This window comes from Platalea leucorodia (assembly GCF_965183815.1).
Source record: "Platalea leucorodia genome assembly, chromosome: 11".
In the NCBI taxonomy this organism is placed as follows: Eukaryota; Metazoa; Chordata; class Aves; order Pelecaniformes; family Threskiornithidae; genus Platalea; species Platalea leucorodia.
In genome coordinates, this window is record NC_138833.1 from 14,340,898 (window position 1) to 14,365,856 (window position 24,959).

Here is a 24,959-nt window from a genome sequence, read left to right on the forward strand (position 1 = left end):
CACTGTTCCCTATCACAGCCCTTTCAAGCGCTCGGGCTGCTGTGCCACAACATGCCGAGGAACCTGAAAATACCTGTTTTATTACCGAGCAGCCCCGGCAATGGGCGCGGGATATCTGCAGAGCCCCAGGCTGGCCCAGGCTGCCAGGGGCCGCTGGGGCTCAGCGAAGTGAAGCATCCTGCGCTGGCAGGGTGGGACAGCGAGCCCTGCGCGCCGGAGCCAGGACTGAGCCACCGGCTTGCTCTTGGCACCGTGCCGGTCAGATGCAACAGGGCAGGGAGCGGGTTACAGGCAAAGCCAGCGCATTATTTTTGCATTAATGGCATCCCTTTATAAACACACCACCTGTGTTGCACTTGCTTGATGGAGAGCTGCAAGCCATGACTTCATGCGAGCATGAAATAAGCTCTCGGTCAGTGTTTCAAGTCCACATCTGTGACTATGATCCTGGGCACTGGAGTGTCAGCCTGGAGTCACTCCCTTTCTCCCAACTTTTCAAGCTCAGCTCTCTCTGCTCTTCTGGAAAGCAAAATGACCACTGAAGTGTTCCTGGTGCTTTTCCCAAGCACTTCCTAGAGCCTCCCTGTGCTCAGGGGAGAGGGCAGGCAGAGAGCCGGCAGCTGCAGGCAGCGCAAGGAAGGAAAGGGAGGGGGGTTTCCACCGGAATCATGACCCTAACCTGCCCGCAGGGTTGGGATCACACTGGCATCGCCAGGATCACACTGGCATCACCACCATTCCCACTTCACCTGGAGTGGAAAGAACCGGCTTCCATCCCACCTCTTCTATTTTCCATCCACAGCGACGCTCCGGTGTCGCCATCTTAACCCTGGGGAGAAAATCTCTGCCGATCCCAAAACTCTCACGCCGGAGCAAGACCAGCACCCCAGCGGGGTTTCCGTATCAGCCTACGTGCAATGTAGTTGTTATACCGTTACATCAAAAAATACAGATCCCTCCCTCCCTCCCGCATGCACACGCGCACGCTCTCACACTCCATTTAGATGTAATTACATTAGGAATTCATTTGCCAAGCACCATTCAGAATACCTCGGAGCTTATTGAATTGACAATTGCACTTGATGGGGATGAAGCGATTAATCGCTTATGAAACACTAAACAATGGGGCCTGGGGGTGAAGTGCTTTTTCCATTTGTGCTCCATTTATCTCCTTCTGCATCATATGAAGTTTGTGCTATTAAACTCCATTCATAAAATTGTCATCTTTTTGGCTGCGAAAACACTATCTGTATTGATTGTGGCCACCTAAATAGCAAAACCAAAAAAATACTCCACCAAAACACTCCCTGTGTACACGCACAAGTGACACTGTTCTTGTCCCCAGGGAAGGAAAAGCAAAGACCCAGATACTGATCTTGGCCACGATGAATAAATCCAGCGACGTCCAGGGGTAAGTCACATTTGAGACCATCACCAGGACCGTGGACTCTAACAGCTGACCAAGAGAAAGGTATTTTTACCTGGTTAAGGTATGCCAAGGTCTTGTTTGAAAGGTGGGGGAGTAAAGGAAGCCGTTCTGAGCCTCCACAGAGAAGGGCAGCGTAGCTGCAAACTTCTCCATAGTTTCTGTCCGGAGGGACATGGCCAGAAGTGAGAATTTAAACTCATGCCAATATAACCACTGGCAATTTGAAGCCATGTTCAAAACACTAACGCAGGAGTGAAAAGCTCCACGTCCCATCACCTTTTCTAGGAGTCCACCCGTATCCTCTCCCCATTAACAACGAGCCTGTTAATTAATGATGACTGGTTTTAATGGGACACCCCTGACATCGCCCCGCGGTGGGAAGGGCTGTCACCTCGGGAGCGTTGCCTCCCACCACATCCCAGCCAGAGAAAAGCTACCCTCTCTCGGCCCAGAGCGGGATGCTGGCGGGCAGCGCGTACCCAGCCAAAGGAAGCATCCCCCAGAGGAGAAGGGGGACTTTGCTTCGGAAATGGAGGAGGAGAAGAGGCACCAGAGGATGATGCACTACAGGAGGTCCCCAGATCTGATTCACAAAGGGAAAACGCATAGGAACCCGGCCTTTCGTTTGAACTTAGCAAAGAAAACTCTTCCCTGTTTCTCTGCCAAAGGGATCTGCCACGATCCCTGCAGCTCCACAGCCGCCCAGCATCCCTGTTATCTCCGGGGGGCTCCCAAGGCACCCACCCCGACCCCACGCACCTCAGCTCCCCCAAACTTTGGAGCAACTGCCCATACTGCAGCTGAAACACAGAATTTAAATATTTTATCCCAAAGGAGCTGGGATCACTGGGCTGGCACTGAAGCCACGGCGCCAGGTCTGGGAGAACCACCAGGCACATTCCTTCACACAACGCTGCTCTCCGTTATAATTATTTCTGTAATATCGCAATTTATGTGGCATGAAGGAGCAATATTCTCCTGCTAAATGAATTCTCAGCTACTCCTTATCGTGGTGTGAGCCGACTCACTGCGTGGGAAGAAAAACGTAGCTGGAGAGCCACCTTTCACAAAGCAGAGACCTATTTCTGACTAAACTGCGCTCCACTAAAATCAATTTACTGAAACAATAAATTCTTTTACCCTGTAGAAGATACCTGGAGATAAAACAGCTTATGAACAGTCATCAGGGCTGCAGGCTGTGCCATTAGCTGATTCACAAGCTATAAACCTTGGAGTCTACTTTTCAGTAAAAATACACATAAACAAGCAAAATTACTGGTTTTTTAATTAAAAAAAAAAGAAGAGCACTTGTGAAATGATGTAGGCTTCTCTCCTAATGTCTCTGAAATACTGAAAGGGGGCCAGCTCCCTGATGGGACAGGGGTGTTGGTGCACGGTAACGGGGATCACGGGCTCCTGAGATCTCCTTCCAGCTCAAAGACCGTCGCTCCAGCTTGACCCAGGCGAGTCACTTCAAACCTGCCTGCCTGTGCTTCTGCCTCTGCAAAGCTGTGCAGAGGATCCTTCCCCCCTCGGAGGCCGGGAGAATGAAAGCAATCTGAAGACAAAAAGCACTGGCTAGATGCTAAAACTGAGTTTAGGCACCGCTGTGCAGAAAGACACTTTGGGAGAAGCACAATTTGCCTCTGAATATGGCCGGGAGCTGAGCACCCACGCACTCAAGGCACCCATGGAGACATCAGGCACCCCTGCCCCGGGCTGGGTGCTCCCCTGGGCATCCTGGGTCCTGTCCCAAGCATCCTTTGCAAAGGTCAGGGGATGATGGACAACCACCCGAACGCCACACCAGACTATCCGGGACTCCCCCAGCCACCTCTAACCCATCACCTGCAGGCACACACACAATGCTTGGGAGATGCAGCAATTGTACATTAATCTTTTATCAATATTATTTATAAACAGAACCTTAAAGTAAAGTGTGACCAACAAAACAAACAACAACACGCAACCTGCGTGAGCTGAGCATCCGCAGTGAAACTTCTAGATATTTTGTTACAAACACAGCCTGCTAATGCACTTAAAAGATCTACAGGAACCAATTATCACCCTTTCTTGCCACCCACCGACATCAACTATTGCTCAAATTTAAGATGATGACAAAATGTTTTAGAAGCCACTTTATATGCTGCTGTCTCTCTCCAGCAATGCTCGGCACTGACAGAGCTGTCCTGGAGCACTTCTGATGAAAGCCTCGTTGCTCCATCCAGCAGCAAAACTCAGAATATTGCTGGAAACTACTGCAATTACTGCGAGGAATTTATGGAAATAGCAAAACAACGGCTTGACAGAAAAACTGATAGTGCTGAAAAACGTGGAGGCAAAATGTCTAAAGCTTCTCCCGCTGATTTTCAACCCTGCTAATCTATACATTAACACGGCTTTTCTGCAATGTCTCTTTCTATAAGGGGTTAAATTAGCTCAGCTTTCCCTTCCAGAGGCTCACAGTGTTTTCACCTCTGCCCACAAATTAAGAAACTGCCACCTGAAAATATCGCTGGATTTCCTTGCTTAAAGATAAGCTTAAAGGCCGAGGCTATTTTCACACAAAATCAGCCTAGATTATTATTTGAGCCTGAATTATTATTCCTCTTCCTCCTCCTGTTCCCTTCAGCCACCCCGCGCCGCGCAGGCAGGCTGCGGCACCGCGGCACACTGCTGCGTCTCATCCCACCGTGGCTCCCACTGCTCCAGGAGCACCCCGGCCGGTGTCGGTGGAGACGGTCGTGGGGGACGATGCTGTTTACCCAGGAGAAGGGCAGCAGCCCTGCACACCCACCTCCCTGCACTCGTGGGGTTACGGCTCTCCAAGACCCCCGCCGTGCTGCTCAGCGGCTCTCCGTGGGCCGGCCACAGCCACCTCTTACCTTTGTCATTTCTAAGTGCCATCATTCTGTGCCTCTTTATCCCCTGGGCTTGCTGACTTACCTGTGTACAAGGTGAGTTCTGCCCTTGCATTAAATCGGGGTATCAACCCCTACGTTAGCAGCAAGAGCCTGCCAGCAAGCACCAGCGTGTCACCTGCCTACAGGCAGCCCAGGTGAATCCTCCTCCCATTGATACCAACGGTGTTAATCCAGATCAACAGCGATGTAATTGAGAACAGCTTCCAGCCCTAAGTCTGTTCCAAAGATGCTTCTATGCCGTACATCGGTCCCTCTATTAAACACATCTCTTGCTTGTAACATACCCCAAGTAGTGGAGGATTTGGTGGTTCATCTCTCCAGGCACCAAACCGGTCTGCTGCCGAAATCATTACTTGTGCAATGGGCTTATGATCTCGGTGGAGAACAAAGATTTCAGGCTATGTGCGGATGTTTGTTGTGGGCTACAGCACAGACATGTTATAAAACAGCTCTAAATTGGCAGGATTTCTTCAAAACAAGAAAAAAAAAATCCAAACAAACAGACCCTGAATTATTAATGGGATAAGCTTTCTCAAGCGATGAGCGGCAAGCAGGGTGAGCCTGGGTGCAGGGGCATGGCGGGGAAGGGGGTGGAAGGGCCATTGCTGGCAGCGGTCCCTTATGGCTGCGGGCTGGGGGGACACTTGGAAGGGGGAAGCCAGGCTGGTGGTTAAAAGAAATGGATGCCACTACAAAAAGGACAGACTCTGTACATCCTCCCGCCAGCCGGCGCTGGGGAGCATCCCCATGGGGCGATGGCAGCCCCTGGATCCCCTGCACCGGGGGGCAGCGGTCCCTGTCGTGGGGCTCCCTCCAGCTGGCGGCACTGGCGGGGAATGGGGCTGCACGTCTGCTACCACAGCCCGGCAGGGAATTGCGCGCCAAGTCATTAAAATAACAGAAAAGCTTCAAATGACAGATATGGGGGTGGCCCTGCAGAGCAGACAGAGCCTGGTGATGGTGATGGGCACCAAGGGGGCTCCCCAAATCCCAAAAGGACACGGTGGGATGGGGGCAGCCTTGGACAAGGACTCTCGGCGATGCTGGGTGGCATGCAGCCACTCTCCACGGCATACAATTAACGGCAGCCTCTGCTCCATTGAGCACATCTTCCCCAGGGTTACTCCACCGACTTTGGTTTATTCCACGTCTACTTGACCAATCTCACCTCCGCCGAGGGAGGTATCATCTCATTAGTACACAGACATATCTCAAGTATGCAGTGATGAATTCCCCCCGGAGCTTCAAAAGCAATAAATGTGACCTTTGCATGTTCCTGCCATAAAATACCAGGAACACCTCCAGCTCCCAAGATAGAAGCTGTGGTGGGCATATGTGAGCAGCATACACCATATGGATTAAGTCAAGGGAATACTTAGAAACTTCGACTCTGCCTTCAGCAAAATTGATTCCGGCAATGTTTTTAGCAATTTCTTGAGGATTTTCCATGTGTTTATGAAGTGCCGATCACCGCAAAGGGATCTTTCAGCCTTGGCCTTTGAAGTCTCTCTAGCCCCACTCTTACAATAGCCTTGGATTTAGTGGAGATCACAAAAGACAGAATAAAATGTTAATATAAAACCAAAGATTTTCCTCTAAAAGGAAAGGCCTGTGCTGCCTGGAGGGGCGTACACATAAATCTGGTTCAGGGTTTCATTCAGACTCACTTTTTTTACTATCTCATATTGCAGCAGCAACAAATAAAACATTTAGGCATGCTTAAATATTGATTTAATCTCTAGTGCACCGAAGTTCTTTAAACAGTGCATTTCTACTGAGTACAGTAACAGCTACTGAGGCATCTTACTGAGGGGTTTAAAACTATTTAAAGCTGTTTTACATGAAAAACTTTTGCTTTTCAGAGCAATTCCACCTAACTGGGAGAGGAGCCGGCAGAGTGCAGAGAGCTGGAGCTATCTGGAGGTTTATCTGATCTCGGCGATAAAATTCCATCCTTGGGGTGACCTAAAAAGGACTGGAAAAGGCATGTGCTATGTGCTACGTGGATCAACGCTGTGCTAACGGCAAAGCAAGACGGATGATCTCATAGGTGTTTTCCAGCTCTCCTCCCCGCAGCTCCTCGAGAGCCAGTCAGAGATCAGGCTCCTTCTTTGTCATTAAATATTTTGGGAATGACACATTGTGCCCCTGGACTGCCCAGTGACAACAGCTCAGCCAAACACCCAGGAGGAATTTAAACTTCTGCATATCTCTTGACGCTGGGAGATAACTCCTGACTTCTCTGAATAGGAGGAGAGGCTGCAATTCTCCAGTTAAGTCATGTTAATGATCTCAGAGATTAGCAAAGCTCGTTTGGAAATCTCAGTATGTCATTAATGTCGAGGGCTTCCGGGAGAAAGCGCTATTTATGGACTAGCTTCAGACCAACCTAGGCAGGCGGCAATCTTCCGCATTGGGTGGTGAAGGGCGCGAGCTCCACGTCCCATCCCTGCTGCACCCGGCTGCATGGCTTCTCCCATATGGGAAGCAGAGGGAGCAGAGCCTCCGCTCTGGCACAGCCCAGGAGCAGCGCTAGATTTGCTGCAACAGCTTTCCTCTACGTGCACCCAAAACCCATCACTTCCACTGGCAGGAAAATGCGTCCCCCAAAGAAGCCCGTTGCCCGCGCAGCCCTGACAGCCCGCAGCCCCTGCGGTCCAGCCCCCCGGGCAGCATCAGGCATGGCCAGCGTGGGGTGATGCGACCGTGGTCCCACAGCCAGGAGCAGCACCCATCCCACTCACTACCCGCCAGACCCCCGGCTCCCCGCGGTGCCAGGGATGGGTTATTCATCAAAGCCACATGTTTTCCCTTTCAAGTCACTGGAAAACATGCACTAGCCTTGCACTGCTAGAGAAGTCGGGAGGGCTGGGGGATGGGGCAAGATAGCAGCATCTGTTGGGCTGAAGCCATATCTGCAGTGGATTTCACAGGCCAAACGCTGGTTTTCAAAGCTACGCTCATATTTAAGGCTCAGCCAGTAATTACAGTGCTCTTTCAGCAACAGAAATGGGCTGGAGAATCAGCTGATGGACAGTGAGGCTCTTTGCGTTACCACTGCTGAAATCCCCTGGGCTCGTTATTACCATCTATAGTTGGTTCTGGCAGGAGGGCTCAGGGGCTTCGTCAGAGACCATGGTCCCATCCAGCCCAGTGCTGTACAAGTACTTCCCAAGGACCATCCTTAAAAAAGGTGATAGAATACAAGAAGCTGGAGGAAGAAAAATATAGCTTGCTCAAAATTGCACGGAGGGTCAGCAGCAAAGCATCACCTGTGTCCCACCATCAGGTTCAGGGTGTGCTTGCTGGGGTGCCGCGATGCCAGCCCACCCAACGCGCCTGCAAGGAGGGGGGCTACCAGGGGTATGTGGCTGTGATGATGCTCAGGCTCCCTCCCTAAATCCAACACATTCCCAAGGCAGTGCCAGTGGTGAAGCCACCTCTCTCCCCCAACACAGCCAGGTTTGGCACACGTCAGCCCAAAGGTGACGTGCCACTCGCAGCCACGGGGGACAGCCGCTCCTGTCTGGCCTGGGGCAGGGCCATCCCTGCCCCGACAGCACCCATCTCAGCTCAACCTTCCAGTTATCCATCAGCATGGGAGCTCCACATCTGAAAGCCTTTGAAGACATTGCATTTGTAACTTAATACTTTGAAGAAATAACAAAGTGAGCCAAATTTAACCCAACTGAGCTGGAGAAGTCAAATCTCTGCCCACTGCCTTTCTAGAGACTTATGACATACGAGGGGAAGTGGAAATACAGACAACCCTTCTCTGGCACACAGAGACACCTCTGATGGCCACCCAGCTGAGGAGAGAGCGAGGGAAATGCAGCAGGAGGTAGAGTGAAACGCAGCAGGAGGTAGAGTGAAAGCATGGTGGAGTCAAAAGGACGCCCAGTGTGGTACCAGCTGGTTTCTTGATGCAGTAACAGCAGCTGTCCAGCTTTAGGAGGGTGGATCCTCTGCAAGGCACCCAAGTGGGACCGAGCTGCTCGGCTTTGCCCAGGAGCCCTGTGTGCTCTGCCCAAGGACTTGGCTGTAGCTGCCAGTATCTCAAAACTCGGGTGTGCTAAGGACAGAGCTGAGGTTGCTCATGCAGGACCAGTTAATGAGGGCAAAGCTGACTGCGATTTGCTAGTGATACTATGGGCTCCACAACACCGAGATTATGAGAAATCCAACATACAGGGTATGTATAATAGATAATTAGCCAAACTCTAAAAGCAGCCTCTACAACTTTCTCGAGGTCCTGGAGACCATGGTAACAAACTTTGGTTGCCAATCATGAGTGCATCAGAAGAACATACCTCGTCCCACCCTTGAAAGACCTTTGCAATGGGGAGTGATGCTTCATGTAGGCACATTTCAGCCTTCACTGACCTCACAAGGTGAATGTTTTATTGCATTGTTATTCTTACCTGTGTAGCAGCAGCCACACCACAGCAACCCTTATCTAACAAGGACTGGAAAATCCCTCCACAGTCTGGCAGGACTACACACCCACGTGTCTGCCAACAGATCTGCCCAGCAGACCATGCTAAGCACTAGTGCCAATGGTCAAATTCCAAGTCCAGGTACTTGCACTCAACCGAAATGCGCTAATGGATTTTGAAGAATGTGCAGTGATATAACAGCAGTGACGCGGGCAATGTTATGCTGTGGTATTTGGACACACCTGGGAAAGGAAAGACAACCCAGGACCAGCATTTCTGAGAACTACACGTTTTGATTAGGAAAACCTCTTTCCTCTGACTCCATCTGCCCAGCTGGCTACAGCTGGAGAAATGTTGGAGAAATGCTTTCAGATGTGGCCAGTCAAAGGAAGTGGAGTCAGGGTCAACGCACCCATCCTGATCAACACCTCCTCCTGCAGTACAGGTGCTGCAGGGATGAGTACGGGAGATGACGATGGTCATGAAATCAGAGCATGGTCGTGAGTGATCTGGACCTATCGGTTCTTCTGCAAACCAGAGCCCTGCTCCACAGGGCACGCTGCACTGCTCCTACCATCGTCTGGTTTGCCCCATTCTTCTTGGATCACGTCCCAAAACCCGTACGTGAGTGAGAGGCACTGAAATGCACTCAAGATCCTGCACTGCAGCAATCCATGTGATTTCTTTTGGAGAGTCTGAACAAAAAATTCTTCTTCAAGGCTTTTTGTTCCACATCATTACTTAAAAAGACTGAATGCCCACTCTGGGATGCCCAGGCAAGGAGAAAAACAACAGCAATACTCACCCATCTCCTTGAGCTCCATATTAACAAGTTCCAACCAGCAAGCATCAAGCTCGTCCAGGTCATAGCGGCTCACTCCTTGCAAGTAAGTCCTCGTAGCTTCCGAAATCTCAGAGCCAGGCAGGCTACTCGGTGAAACCTGTGAAGGCGAGTTCTCCAGCTGGGGTATGATCCTGGAAGAAAAGAAGGAAAGGTTGAGAATGAGCTACAACTCACAAAAGCATCCCGTTTCTTGCCATGGAGGGTGCGACCATACTGTGTACAAACCTGACTCTAAGGAGGAAAGAAAGCCCAGCAAAATCAAAGGGGGTTTGTGGGCTCGGTGTTGTCTCCTGTGCCTCGGATGCTCTGAGGACCACAACCTGGACACAAGCACTTTCCCAGAGACTGCTGCTCTGAGCACCTTATGTGATGGTTTGAGTTGGGATGCGTCAAAACAAGCTGATTTTCAGAAAATGCTGGGCACACCCTGGCTGCCAGATCCCCTTCTTGGGACCTCAAACCAGCTGCAAAAGGCTGGACATCCTCAGTATCATGACCAACTTATGAGAATCTCATTAATCTTTTTCTCCAACAAAACAGTAAGAAAGCTTTTGAGGTCTTCAGAGATAAAAATCATGTAGAACCAAAGAAATATCCACCTTTGACTGTGACAGATGCCTGGTGCTCACGGGCCGGGAGTTTGCACTTTTCCCAGTGTCCCAGAGTAAAGCGGCGTGGGAAGGTGGGAGCACAGCAGCATGGCTCCGGCATCGCGCCTGCCGCTGAGAGCCAGCCCACGTCCCGCTGCAGCGCGGCTCCGGCTCCCGCTGGGCTGGCTTCCTATGCGGTGCCTTGCCCACCCACCTCGGGCTGCGATCAGGAAGGGAAGGAGCGGTCTGGGCATCAGGAATTTGGTTTTTGGCCTGTGCCTCCATCTGCCTCAGTGTATTTTTCCCTGCAGATTGATGACATAACACCAATCCCTTCAGAAATAAAACCGGTATCAGTGCTGGATGCAGGCTTTACCACCGCATCTCATTCTTCCTGAACACCCACTGATGCTTTTTGGTACGCATCAACCCATGCCCCACATGGCTCCATGCTGCAGAGCAGCCCCGGGGAAGCACTGAGCGGGCGGCTCTGTGCCGGGCTCTCCACGGGAACACGCCTGCTTTTCAGGAGCTCTGCAATTCCCCCTCACACCATGAGAAATTAAGCCATTTTTCCACTTTGTGTGGCTCCTTTTCTTCCTTCCCACCTTGCATTACTACCAGCCTGGTGGCAGCAACCTCCTATGTGTTTGGATTCCCGAGTCAATTAACTCGACCTACGGCTACAGCCACCGGCATCAACCTCGTGTTGCTCCCCCTGACGTTAGAGGGTTGTTTCTCCCTGTGGGGGCTTGCGGAGAGGCTCACGCACATTAGGGCAGAAATAGCCTGTTTGGGAGAAATACACTGTCCTGCCTGTGAAACTGGGAAATCTGATGTGGAAAGCGCATGCAAGTGCAAGACCAGGGCTGTTACGAATAGCGATGCTCTTGCCTGGAGCCAGTGGTCCTGCCAGCAACGGGGGGACCATGGCACCAACCCATCCCTGCTCCATGGCCGCGAAGGGGCATCCCATACCCCCCAAAAGGCAGGATGCACCAGAGACACGGGATAAACATGGGGACATGGCTACAGCAAGGGCTTCCGCTCACCACGCTGCTGTCTCTGCCACGCTGCCGACCCAGCTCCTTCCACCCTGCAGGCAGGAGAGCAGCACGCAGGCGCTGGGTTTGGCACTGCCATGCACTCTGCACCCTGTGAATATGAGACTCTTTGAATGATGGATGGATGGATCTAAGCGCAATGCTCTGTCCTAGTTACGTTCGGAAACATGAGCTCAGCCAGCGCCTTCTCCCTGCAGTGCCCTGCCCGAAGTGCTCAGCAGGAGCAGAGGCATCTGTCAAGTCCCTCCAGAAGTCTCCGAGGACTGGAGGAAGCCCCAGCTCTGCCAGTGCTTCCCCTCTTGCCTGGCCTGGGACCTGACTGCGGGAAGGATGAGTTACAGTTTGGTGACCAGAAGTCACCCGGCTTTGCTTGCTGCCCTTTCCCCGACGATGCAGGCAGTCTTGGCTGGGCTCTCTGCTTCCAGCCCCATTCCACCAGTCGACTGATGGGCTCATGCTGAGAGCTGGTCCCAGCATGGGTCCGTGGCAACTTTCCTTTACCTACAGCAATAGTTTTCCCATTAATCTATGGAAATTAACTCTTTACATGAGGAAAATGAAGTCCAATGGATACCATGGTCCAATACTGATAGCAACAGTGACTCCTCCAGCCATCAACTCCTCAGAAGCAGTTACTGCTGATGTACTGGGGCACAACAGAGATCGGATCCTCGTTCTGGGCTGCTCAGATGAGATGCCTGACGCACTCTGTGCAGGTATCCACTCCCCAGGGCATCATTTGCAAGCAGAGCAAACCCTGATTTAAAACATCCTCCAGCCGAGCCCTTGCAACCGAGCCCGACGATGCACGCAGGCTGTCTGCTGCTTGCCGCCGCAGGACGCCTTCAGCATGCCATAGACTTTAGTGCCGCATTCACACCGTGCTGGGCACCCCCTTGGCAGGCTCGGCAATGGAGAACATCCCACAGTGGTCTGTGAGATTTGTTCTGAGCGCTCTCTAATCACGGCCACAGGGACGGGGAGAGGAGCTGCCTCATCTGCTGCAAACTCCCTGCACAGAAAGCGAACAGGCGCTGGCTGTCAGCTCTTCTGCCTTTTCTTGGCAACTCTGCGGCAATATGCATGACACTTGCCATGCACACGTCAACAGTGTTGCGCGTAATGACATGCAAGCAGAGGACGAGCTGGAAAAGAAAAGCAGCCTGTGGTGCCAGCTGACAGATCTCTGCGAAGTTGGGAGCTGGAGCTCGCTGCAGTATTTGCACAGCTCACGTTTCCTCCCCGAAATACCACCTCCCGGCACAAATGTCAACACAGAAAGACACTGCAAAGAAACAAACAAGCAAACAACAACCCGCTGCAGCACGTCACCCCCTTCCAAGCAGCTTCTCTGCCGTGCAAAGCCTCCTCTTGCACCAGCACCAGCTGGGAAGCCCAATGGCCCCTGCAAGACTTTTATCTGCCTTCTGTCCTGATATGTAAGTTAATGTCAGAGCATCGAGTGCCTCGTGCTCTGTGATGCGTCTGGGGCAAAGCCATCATGTCCATCACGTAACCAGCTGAACCGTGGTACCAGATGCTCCACGATCTGTAAGCACCATGGGAAGAAATTCATGCACAGCCGCACTCGGGAAGGGGACCCTACCTGCCTTGCCCAAGGTTGGGAAGGAAACCTGTGGCAGGGCAGGAAAATAAACCTGGAGTTTCTCCGGACCCAGACACATAGTTTAATTGCTGTCCTCTGCAGTCACAATCATTGGAGCCACCACTGGGAGAAGCAATAATTTATTGCTTGGAGAGGGAAACATCAAGAAAGTGGTTCTTTTTGCCTCTTTTGCCTTACTTTCCCTACCACTACATTGAAAATAAAGATGTGCCCCAATGCCCTGAGGATATCTCCAAATTTCAGTTCAGGTTCTGAAAATAACTCCATGAAAAGACAGCTCTCAGTCCCCAGATTTTAAAACAAGCTCACTGTAATCTAGGACAGGGCTTGGGGATTCAGTAGTGTCTGTATTTAATGCAGACAGCAGTAATAACATTGAAACTATGCCTGCTCCGGTCAGGCTTCAGGACTGTCATCTAAGGAGCTCCCAAACCCCTAAAATATACAGAAGTTGCTGGTGCAAAGTGCATTGGTGCAAGGACTGAACTTCTCCTTCCCACGAGCCCAGGTCCAGCTCAGCTTTGCAAAGCGCCAGGCCCTTGGTGGATCCGCAGGCAGGCCGGGCACAGTGGTCTTACAGGAGAAAGCTCAAAGCTGTCGAGAAAAAAAAAAAAATCCTCCAACTGCAATGAATATTCCTGTTGGAAAGAGCTGTCTGAGCAGGCACGGGGACGGCACTGTAAGCCTTCATTAAGCCGAGTTACACAAGCTGCTCGCTGAACAGCCGGCTGCAACAGGTGATAGTCTGACACAGGGCCAGCCGGGGATGCTCGGGACGGCGGGGGAAAGGAGCCGCTATTTTTAGCATGGCATAAAAATGCAAAGATTAATGCTCTGTGTACATATCAAAGGGGCAGCCTGAACAGGCCATTTACTGTATTGACAGCCACTGAAATGCACTTAGTTTGATAAGGATGCTGGTAGTGACTGGAGAAATCTCTCTGGGTTATCTACAATGCGGTACACACGATACCGCCCGCCGAGAGCCGAGCCGTCGCGTTCCCGGTGCTGCCGGCGTGCAGGGCACAGTGCCCGCCCAAGCCCAGGCAAGTCAGCCCCGACGTGCATGTGCAGGCTCTGCCGCCTTCTTGCAGGCATCCCGTGGAAAAGGATTACTGCTGGACCTGATGCTCAGAAATGGGAGACAAGTGACTCCCCCCAGTCACGCAGCCGCCTGTCAAACGCTACCAAGCCCCCGAAACCTGGGTGTGTGTTTAGGCTCTCTCAGGTCCCGGCTTTGCGCAGAACTGGTGATGCAGAGACCACAGGGAGCTTCACAGGGTCACTGATGGTAACAGCACCCCTGGCCCAAAAGCTTAATGTTCAGCCCTGTTAAACAGAGTTTGCTTTGGTTTAACGGGAACTGGAATTTACAGAGCGACTCCTCATGTCTCACCACGCCACTGATGACGACCAAGTTAATTAAAATACAAAGATCTAATGGCGTGCTCCACATGCTCACTGGCGCTCAGTTAAAAGGTTTGAAACGTGCCAAGGCAGCGACGGCAGGTGCCTTCCCCCGTCTGGAAGCACAGGTATCGGGGAGGGCTGATCAAGTGCTGCAGCACCCGGCTGCCGCAGCTCCACGCTGCCTGCACAGCTCCTCTCTCACTGCAGTTTGCTTCCGTTACTAATTATCAGCCCTATAAGGAATAAGTATTAATATGAGATATATCTTCTAAAGAGAACCACTAAACTTTTGGAGCTTCCAACCACTCCACTTCTGGAGTTTCCTCTTCACGGGCAGGACCCCGTACCCCCGCACCCATCTGGCAGCATGGGCCGGCATCCCCTGGAGTTAATTCAGACGTGGGGACGCTGGGACGTGTTCATGCCATATTCTCACCATTTCAAATACCAGCAAATGGAGGAGGTCAGAAATGAAGACACTGCACAAAGAAGGCACCTGGAGGAAAACTTCTAACCCCAAGCCTGTTGTGTGTAACTGAGGGAAAAGATGAAAAAAGACAGACATCCCAAAGGGTCTGCAGCCCACCAAGCCTCTTGGCATGAAACCTGCCCCTAACCAGCCTCTGAGGCCAACGCAGCCACAGGGGAGGAAAATGCATCAGCTGGAGCCTCCCCAGGCAATGCCCACGCGGGGGGACATGGTGCCCCTCAGTCCCAGGAAGATAAACGCTGGCGTCAAGACCATCAAGATTATGCACACCCAGTGATGGTCAGACCCAGTGAGGCTGAAACCTGATGTAGGGTACCTAATCGGAAAGCAGAAACTGCAGGTTCAGGATCTGGCTCCTCTTATACTCATTTTCACTCACATGTATTTTCTGACTTTACCATAGCTATGCCTGATTCGCACCAGTGGGAGGTGAGATTCCAGCACCAGGTCTGCACCTCCATAGGGACAGCAGTGCCTTTCGTCAGGACACTTTGCCCTGTTGGGTGGCTCTGAGCTGTGACTGGAGCAGTGCCGACACCTGCTGCCCAATGGCGCCTCAGAAATAACCGCAAAATTATTTTTTTATACAGCGAGCAGCTTGTATAACTCTATGAAGACCTGCTGGAAGCCTGGTCCAGATCAAACCCCTGACTCATCTGCAGCGCTTGGTTAAACATGAGGTTTTTATGGCTCACACACGATTCAGCAAACCGTACAAGAGGCTATGCCTGCTCCTACGAGTGTCCCTCCTGCCCCGAGGGGTGCAGGAGGCTGCCAGGTGCCGGGGGCTCGCATGGGACACCCTGAGCCTCCGGGAAGACCAAGCAGGATGCCCGGGGTTGCACAGCCTCCCGTCAATTCCTGGATTTGCTTTAGTGGATAAAATCATGTTCCTAAAAAGCAGCCTGTTCCTCCCCAACACATGCTAACACATCTGCAAAGAGCTTCTCGGTGTTCAGATATAAAGATCAATGACTGCAGAGACAGTTGCCTTGGGTTAGGAGAAATGGTAGAAGGAAGAGATCCTACAATTTAATATAAGACAGCAATCCTTTAGAAACCCCCATGTCCTGAGACAGCAATACAGAAAACAGACCATGCTGTGTACCCCTCCTTATCTATAATAACATCAAGAAAATTAGAGCCTGGAAAGCTGTAAGCTTTGTGCTACCCAGACACACTGCAGTGGAGACACAGCTAGAAAAAGGGAAGAAACCACCAAGGTCGCCCTCACCAGCATCTCCTGGCCATCTCCCGGCCATCTCCCGCTGGGCTCCAAGAGCTGGGACTGGCAGGGACGTCATCAGGGCTTCACTTTTGTGCAGGAACGGGGCTTAATCCCTTTGGAAACATCCACATTTCCAAACAGCTGCTCAGTGGAAAAAGAAAAACCCAGGCTGAGTGATGAGGATGTCTGCACGCATGCCACCAACTCACACAAATTTGCACTGAATTTTGCATTATATACTACTATTCTTCACATCCCAGGTTCAGGCATCGGTGATCCCATAGGAATCAACCCTTCCTTCTTATTTCTAGTCTTGTTTTCTAGTTTTCCTCTCCTATTCCAGCCTCAGGCATGGCAGGGAAGATGCAGGACTTCCTACCCACTTCAGGTGCTTCAGGATGGCAAGACACTGCCCATGATGCAGGAGGCGGCAGATATGGGATGCCCACCGTCGTTGTTGGGGCCGTGGCAGGCAGTAGGCGCCCGGAGGAGTCCAGCAATATGCACGTACATGCTCGAGGAGATGGTTTTCTAAAGACTGGTGAAAATACCTGTTCCTCACCCTCGGCGAGAGCCAGCAGCGCAGCCATGCTGTGCCCTGGCGTCTGCCTTGGCTTGGGAGAGCGCCCACACCCCTCCTGCTGACAGTACCAATGCAGCCGCCCAGGTGCTCCATTGATTTTTCCTTTCTTGGAGAGAAAGCAAGAGTCAAGCTCTTAATTACCTCAATTACCAGTTTTCCCGTTTCCCTTTATCTGTATCGAAGGGCTTCTGTTGGCTCGTGTAGAAAATTTTCTCCTTTTTAAAAAACCACAAGTAGTCAGGTAAACGGCAAAAGCAGTGCTATGAAATTCATTGCCAGGGCATTTGTGAGGCTGAGAACTCATCGGCCCAGCTCGTTTGTGCTGCCCTACCGTCTCTGTTGGGGCCGGCTCCTGCACAAGCAGATCTCCACAGCACAAGAGGAATTTCATGTGTCTTCGAGGGTTTCTCCTGTTCCCCCAGAGTTCTGATGCTTTAGTTATTCGTCCCTAGACTCGGTTCAAAGAGAGTGAGACACACTCAGCCCCAGGCTGTATCAGCCCTGGCATGTTCCCAATAAATGGTGATGGTGACACATGAGCATCCCTGCAGCCAGGGATCCTGTGCAGGGCATGACCAACCAACCCACCCGGACCGGGTCTGCATGGAAAGCAAGAACATGTTCCAAAAAGCCCCAAACCTCCTCTCTCAACCTAAACTACAGCAAAGGAGTCTTGGGTAGCAAGCAATGTGTTATGAAGCACATGGACGAGGCAAGATCCTGCGCTTCCGAGGCTCTGTGACGTGTTGAGAGAAGAGAAAGTATCGTGCGTGACCCTGGGTTGCGGATGGAAAGTGTCATGAGCCCGGGTGACCCATACCCCAACGGGGAATGTCCCAAATGCACCAGAATGGGCAGGTGGCAGAGGATAAATAATGCCAAAGCAGGAAATGAAAACGCTACAGAAACCAATGGCATAGCCTGAAAATTCATTAGTACAACATAGGCGCGTTACAGAGAATCATTATCCTATTACAGCAACACAAGTATTTTCTCCATCTCAAAAATACCTTAAAAAAATTCAAGCAGGAATCTACTGTCTGGACCCTGAAGTTTTACTCAGGTAAAAAGCTTGCTTTTACTGAAAGTAAAAAAGAAACACTGCACTGCTGAAGAGCACAGCAAGCACCATGCTCCCCAAATGATGCTGTTCTTGGGGAAAAATGCGGCCCTGGGCAACAGCTTCTTGGGGGTGCCACCAAACAGCCCAGAGAGCTGTGAGGTGCCCTGGCCCTCTGCCCTGTGAGTGCTCTTCAACACCATCCCCACCACTGCCCCAAAGTAACCCCCAAAGCCCTGCTCGTCCCTCCAGCCCCAACCGTGGAGGATGCGGTGCTGGGAAGGACAGACCTGCCCAGCTCCGCAGTGGCACAAGGGCTTTACCTGCATCTGAGCACCATCACAGAGCACCCAAACACAGCAGACCCACAACCATGAGATAACTCACTTCTCACTGATCCAGAGTGAGCGGCTGGTGAGTTTGGTTGCCCTCCTTATGCCAGAGCACTCCAGCAAGGTGGCTTCCCATTAGCACCTCGCTGCTGCCCCAACAACCCGGGACGAGGGCAATGCATGCCCTCACTGCGCAACACACTACTGAGACAACTCATTTTCCAAGCAGGGTTTTGATGGTGGGCCCACATGCCTTCCCATGGCAGCTACTGGTACTGGCGTTTGCTGGTGATGTGCCACCACCGAGATGCTGCGGCTCTCCCTGCACCACCATGGCAAAGCATCATGGAGACAAAGCCTCCGCCAAGTGCTGAACCATTCGCAGAAGCTCAATTTATTTAGCCAGCCAGCCAGAGACACGGCATTTTAAAAAAAAATCTGTATCAATCAAGGGCTTATTTAATCGAAGGGTTGAAAATTGGGATCAGCCTGAAAAGCACAACAAACCTGAGGCCATTAGTCTGAAAGTGGGTCTCAAGGGCACTTGAGAAAAAGGAGTAAGTGGACCCCAACACTCTTGAGGATCACATCTATCCCTGGAGAAGATTATGCGGTAATAAAATATACTCGGCAAATTCCCATGGTTAATCTCATCTCTGTAAACTGAATGCTTCACTTGTCTGAAGGGAGAAGGCATTTTTTTATATATGCTCCCTTTTAATATACTAGATAGAAATAATTAATCCTGCATAGTGTTTCTCTTCTGAAAATACTTAGTTTTATTACAAGGAAGGCTTTAGTCAGTCATCTTTTCTTTACCTACATTCCAACCTAAATCAGTCTTGTCCAGTGTCCATAAATAAATCAGCTTAGGAAAGTCAGTGGAAAGGTAACTCTGCCAGCAACCCTCAGCAGACGCTGACACTGTTCTTACCGCCAGCTCCACTCGCGGCAGAATTCTCCTGTGGCACACGACGACTTTAAAAAGGCAATTTAAAGGGATGATTTTCATTTTCTGTTTATTAAAATAGTATCTGGCAGGACCTTCGGACCAGATGCCCAATCTTCTTATGAACTTAAGCTAATGGATTTTATAGGCACTATTGCTCCTTGATAGCGGAGCAGAATTTAAGATGTTAGAAAAAGAGCCTGGTGGCATAAAGGCGAAGGACGGGGTTGCAGACGGTGCTGGATGGTCACAGTAATGAGCTGCAACCCACAAATAAAATTTTCTGACCCTCAGCACACCCAGGCCCAGATTTACTGACCATGTTACACCTACTTATTCCACTTTTACAGCTTCTAGTAAAGCCTGTAAAACCATGAGACAAAAGCTGGGTTCAAAGAAGAAAGGGAACGCCAAGAAGATATTAAATGGGTTAGGTTTTAAATTAACTGGCCGGATGTTTAGACCAGCATGTAAGCTGGCTGGACCAGCTGGATGAGCCTAAAAGCATCGTTAGGATCCAGGTCTCAGTGCTAACGGGTGCCTGTGCACTTCACCACTCCCCTCCTCGACTGAAGATGCTCCCGGTAACATCGGGATCACCCCCGTCACCAGCGCAGGGTGCTGGAGAGCTCACAGCCCTGTGGGCACCCTGCTGTCACCCCTGGCACAAGCCACTGGCAGGAGACCTGAAAGCAGAGACCCAGGACCCCACGGGAGGGACCGCTGACACCCCGTGTCTGCCAGCGCATCCTCCTGCGTGACAGAGCAGAGAAAGGGCTGGAGTCGGCTGGTCCCGGGGAGGAGAGAGGTGACACAGTGTGTCTGGGCAGGCCACTGGCACCAAACCCTTTTATTCAAAAACAAACAAGAACCTCAACAGACTTAAAGCCCTGCTTTTAGTGGGCACTGCTGGGACTGCTTTGTTCAGAAAAGTAAGAATTTACAGTATTTCCTTATTGGCTGTTGGAGCCAAAACCCCTCAAGATTTGGCAACAGCTTTTGCAAATCCACAAAAATTCATATGTACGTAACAGAGTGGCTTCGGGCGCAGGGCTCAGCCTGGGGGTCACAGGTGGGTCCGGGAAGGGGAACCTGCAGTGGCTGTCCAGTCTGGCAGCCCGGTCTGCCACCCTGCTTTGTGCCCTTCATAGGCTATCCTCATGTCAGGGGCTGTAACGAGCACACTTCTAGCAAAAATAGCTGATGGAGATAACATAAGATCAACCCTTCCCATGGACATCTGTGCTCGAGCAAGCAGCCCGCTATAACGGCAGGGTTCATCACCACTGCTGCTGATGGGCGTGATGGATGGCTGGGCTGGCACTACCCCCTGGTATAACCTAAACCTTCAGTAAACCGCTTGTCCCAAAAACCTACGCAGGTGGTAAACACTTGGTTCAGCTCTGAAGCTCTTGTTCGTCTTCTTGCTGCTGTTTTGGGAGAACAAAGCAGCTGGATTTGGCCCCAGGAGGACGCACCAAGCTCCTGTAACAGGAGCACCAGTGCCCAGAAGGCACCCCCTGACTGCCCAAACACTGGTGGCCAATGCTCAGCCCCGTGAAGGTCCCTTTGTGTTACCAAGTGGCACTCGGGATGCTCAGTAAGGGGTTAACGCCGCTTGCAGCAGTGTCCTGCCCTCCGGGTACCAGCAGCCAGTGAGTGTGGCTCCGGGTGACGTAATGCAATGCCTGGGTGGCTGCGCAGGCTGCACACCCCATCCCTCCTGCGCTGGAGATGTGTCAGGGACCCCGGGATTCGTCAGGGACCCCGGGATGTGTCGGGGACCCCGGCGTCCTCTGCCAGGCAAGGACCAGCCCAGGACAGCGCAGCTCAGCTACACCCACCGTTCCATTAGGTGGTTGTTTTTCCCAGCTGAACCCCAGACGCTTGGCACTTTCCAAGCAGTGAATATTATAAATGATCATCATCAGCTTTTAAAACATCCTCAGCGATCGGGAGGGTACCGCGAGCGGTGCTGTGCAGCTCCGCAGGGCACAGCCCTGGCCCAGCCTCGCCGCCCGCGGTGGCCGGCACTGTCTCAGCTGGAAAACTCCTTTTGGCTCCGGGACTGTCCAGGGTCTCGCTGTTTGGGTTTGGAAATCCCCCTGTGACAACCCCGTTTCTGTGCAAAATGTCAAGGACGGGGTAGGGTGGCCCCTCACGGGCTGCTGGTGGTTGAAGATTTATACAGGCAGGTTCTGGAAGTTTTACACAAATGCAGCTGAAGCTCCAAATTGCAATTAACAGGTGCAGTAAGAAAAATGCTCCATTTTCCCCTCTCCATGTAATACCTCCTCCAGTAACAGCCTGTAACCAGAGTGGGTCCTTCCAGGCCTCTGGAATAATGTAATCCTCTAAGGAGAAAGTGATTCACTCTTCTTTGATGTGATAAAAAGAAGAAAACAAGTGAACAGGAGGCACTAAACAGCCATCTTGTTAAACCCAGACAGCTTTTCCAATTTCGTTTCTGAGCTGTTTATCACCATATAAAAAGCCTGATACTCAGCAGACTAGATAAAGACCAGGGTGTTGATGTCCCTGTCTTTCTCACGTTTCTATTCCAGCCTAAATCTCACTGAGATTTAGCTCAACAAATGAATTATTTAAGTCTCAACTCTGATTCAGTGCCTGGAAAATTATTTCCATGTAGACTGGAGAAGGGACCTGGTAAACAAGCACTCAGGTGCAGTGTTGGGAAGTTGCAGAGCAGCGTCCGCCTTCCCGAGGCGGAGGAGAGGACGGGCACCATTTCACAGCAGGGTTCATCTGCACAAATTCTGTGCAGAGGAAAACCACGGCTGCACGGACAAACAGCAATGACCAGGCAGCGGTTTGCTGGTGGGCCGGTTGGAACAACAAAACACAGATGTTTTTCTGGTTGACTAGACAAAAGCAGTGTCTGGGCTGAGAGCAAAATACACACATAATTTTTGATGCTGTGCAAGGATCTTCTTCGTTTTCCTTTCTTGCTTTCCTCTCTGTGCCATTTGGCCTTAACAGTGGCATTGAAGGCAGGAGGAGGTAGCTCTGACCCTTCTGGCTCTGAAACCCAGCAAAACACGGCAGCCCCCGACCCCAGGGCAGCTGCAGAGGATGCTCAGGAAGCATCTGCTCCCCGTGGGCGACCAGGGCAGAGCCAGCACCCATGGGTGCTGCTCTCCTCCTTCTCCCAGAGCACCACTGACCTACCTGGTGGCCCTTCAGGGACTCATGTTGCATGCCAACCTTCTCCAAACCCAGCCAGCAGGTCGCTAGTATTCTGCTCATTTCCATTTAAGCAATATATATCTTGGAATTGCTACTAGGGAAGCCAGGGGCACTTGAGCGTATGTTTTCTGGATATAAAAAGACGAAAAATGTTGCTTCTTTATGCAACTTAAGCCAAGCTACTAACGTTAAAGCATCTGGAATTAATTATCTCAGCCAGATAATGTTTCCACAATTATTTCAGTAATGCAAACAGCTCCACTTGCATTTGTATCCACCTACGAACGGGGAGCAGAGACAGAGGCTGCGAGCGACGGCAGCAGCTCTGCACCTGCCGTGGTCTGAGCGGGGCTGCGAGCACGAGCCACAGCAGATCAGGAACCGGCCAAATCCCCTCAGCCCTGCTGCTAACGGAGCTCAGCATCGGAAAGCTCAAAACACAGACGAGGGCACAAAGCTGATTAGTCCTGTGATCAGCACAGTGCCATCACACGGGTCTCCTTACAGAAAACCAACCCAATGAAAGCAAAGCTTTGAGGAATTTGAAAAGGCAGCAGCCAGCCTTTTTTAATGTGTTTTGAATCACTGCACTAACGGTGAACCCTGAAACACATGAGAACAGTTTTGACGCTGAGTCACTTGAAGTAGCACGCAGCCCATCCCACAAAACCAGGAGGGATCCATCTGCCTCTTGCACCATCCACGTACTGCTTTGCAGCTACGCTTGTTTTGGTGCATTTTCTAGATCTTCAAGTGCATTGAAAAAAACCACCTACCAGCCTTTCTCCGCCTCACCAAGGTCCTGGGAACATGGTAAAGCCCACTTTCCAGCAATGCAGGCTTCACTTAAATTCAACAGGATTATCCACAGCAGCACCAAGAACCGAGTAGCTATTCCTGCTACCGGGCTGTCCTGCTCCTCCCATCACTGTGAAGAGCACTTAAGAGTAATAGTTTCTTGTATTGTTCAATGAGGACACTAGGTGCACTAAATCACTAAGAGGTGATTTAATTACTGCTGCGGTTGCAAGCAGCAGCAATCAGATCTGCTATGGTTTGCCCGGCTATACATTAAATTCATGGTTCTGGATGGAGAGCGGAGGTGATGGAGCGAGATGCAGAGGCTCCCGAGGCTGTACCAAACTGGAATCTGCCCTGAGACCCATAAACCTCATTACGGAGCAGCGGGAATCAAGCTTGCTCGTTCTATACATTTACTGCTGAAATACACTTGACTTTCTGTGTGCTTCATCCAGTATAAACGACAAGCATCCACTGGGAGGATTAGCAAACATTTAAAATAAAAGTCCAAGTGGCTCGGTACTAGGTAAGAACAGCCTGGATTAACACGTTTCCCGTAGCAAACTAATAAAGGTGAGGACTTGCTGAAAGCCCACACGAGAACTTGTCAAGCAGACTGTAAAACAGAAATGATTCCAAGTAACAGACAAAGTAAATCACACTTACTCCTTCGCAAAGCACTCGCAGGCACTGGGCACGAACTAACAATCCTCTACAGTGCTGATACCACCTTTTGCCCTGCCCAGACCCTCTGAACCACTGAACCGCTGCTGCCGTAGAGGCTATTCACCCCATCCTAAATCAGATATCTAGAAGACCGGCAGGACAGACCACCCTGCAGACAACCCGTCCCTCTCCGCAGCTTGCAGGGCGAAGGGCTGACTGAGCAGATCCAACCCGCAACCTCCCTTTCCCAGCGGCAGGGTTGCAGAGGGAGCTCCCTGATGGTACATCACTGGGGTTTTTCTGCTGTCCCTGATCAGTGCCACTGGCCAGCCCTGACCACAAGTGCTGCCAGGGACCCGCAGCTCAGCCCAGCCACCCTCGCCGCGGCCAGGTGTCACCCCGGGGGTCCCCAGGAGCGCGCACAGCGTGCAGGCCGCAAGCTTTCCTCTCCCCACGCTCCCATGTCCCAGGGCTTGTGATCTAAACATTTAGGCCTAGGGCAGTTGGGATTTTTATTTCTTTTGATCAAAGCAGAGCCTCAGATCTTGAAAGGGAAGCGTATACATATTTCTGAAAGCCTACCAGAATCCAGGCATATTTAAGGGCAGGCAGCCACAGAATGGGGATAACTGACCCAAGAAATAGCCCTTTGTAAAATCGCCAGCGTGCCATCTGCAAGCCCCAAACTCACACATTTTTCATGATGAGCTGGAGGGAAAGGATAAAAAAAGGAAAGGGAAAAAAAAAAAAAGGCTCATGTTAAAAAAAAAAGCTCTGCTCCAAAAGATACACAAACTGCTGCAGAATCCTGCCTGCCCCTTCTGCAGCAAAGCCCAAGGGAAGCTGCTGATGAGTCAACAGCCAGCCTGCGTCGCCGACCGAGGAAAGGAAGTCCAATCTCAACACTCGAGAACAAAGTGTGCTGGTTCATACAGTACATGCTGAGAACGAAGCCTCGGAAAGCCCTCCCCGGGCTGGGAGCCGTGCTGCTGCAAGGATCCAGCCTGGCCGCCCTCCAGGGCTCCCGCTGCACATGGAGGAAGAGGGAGAGGTGAAGTCCAGGGATTGCCGGGACGTTTGCATCGTGCCACCCCGCTGCCGGGCCAGCCTGGCCGCAGCTCCTCAGCACTACCACGCTCCACACCACGGCAGAGATTGCTCCCAGCATTATTTTCTTCCTTTGCTGGAACCGCTCCCTCCCTGTGCTGGGTGTTCTGGATGCGGCACCCAGCCCCACTGGGATGAGCCAAGATGTCCACTCACCGGGAGAAGAAGGGAAGAAGGGCAGGGACGTGCCCCAGTCCTACACCCGTTACTGG

The 24,959-nt window shown here is 51.5% G+C and overlaps 1 protein-coding gene across 14 annotated transcripts in view; it reads right to left on the bottom strand.

Moving 5' to 3' along the window:
• The window catches only part of JADE2 (jade family PHD finger 2), a 146,376-nt gene that overhangs the window by 30,454 nt on the left and 90,963 nt on the right, over positions 1 to 24,959 (bottom strand). For 13 of the 14 annotated variants that reach the window (XM_082324307.1, XM_082324311.1, XM_082324312.1 and 10 more), the window contains one exon: positions 9,595 to 9,764. In XM_082324307.1, coding sequence (XP_082180433.1) covers positions 9,595 to 9,764 — 170 coding nt within the window. Of the gene's footprint in view, positions 1 to 9,594; positions 9,765 to 16,048; positions 16,132 to 24,959 lie in introns of those variants that run through there. The other variant, XM_082324306.1, reaches the window with a different exon arrangement.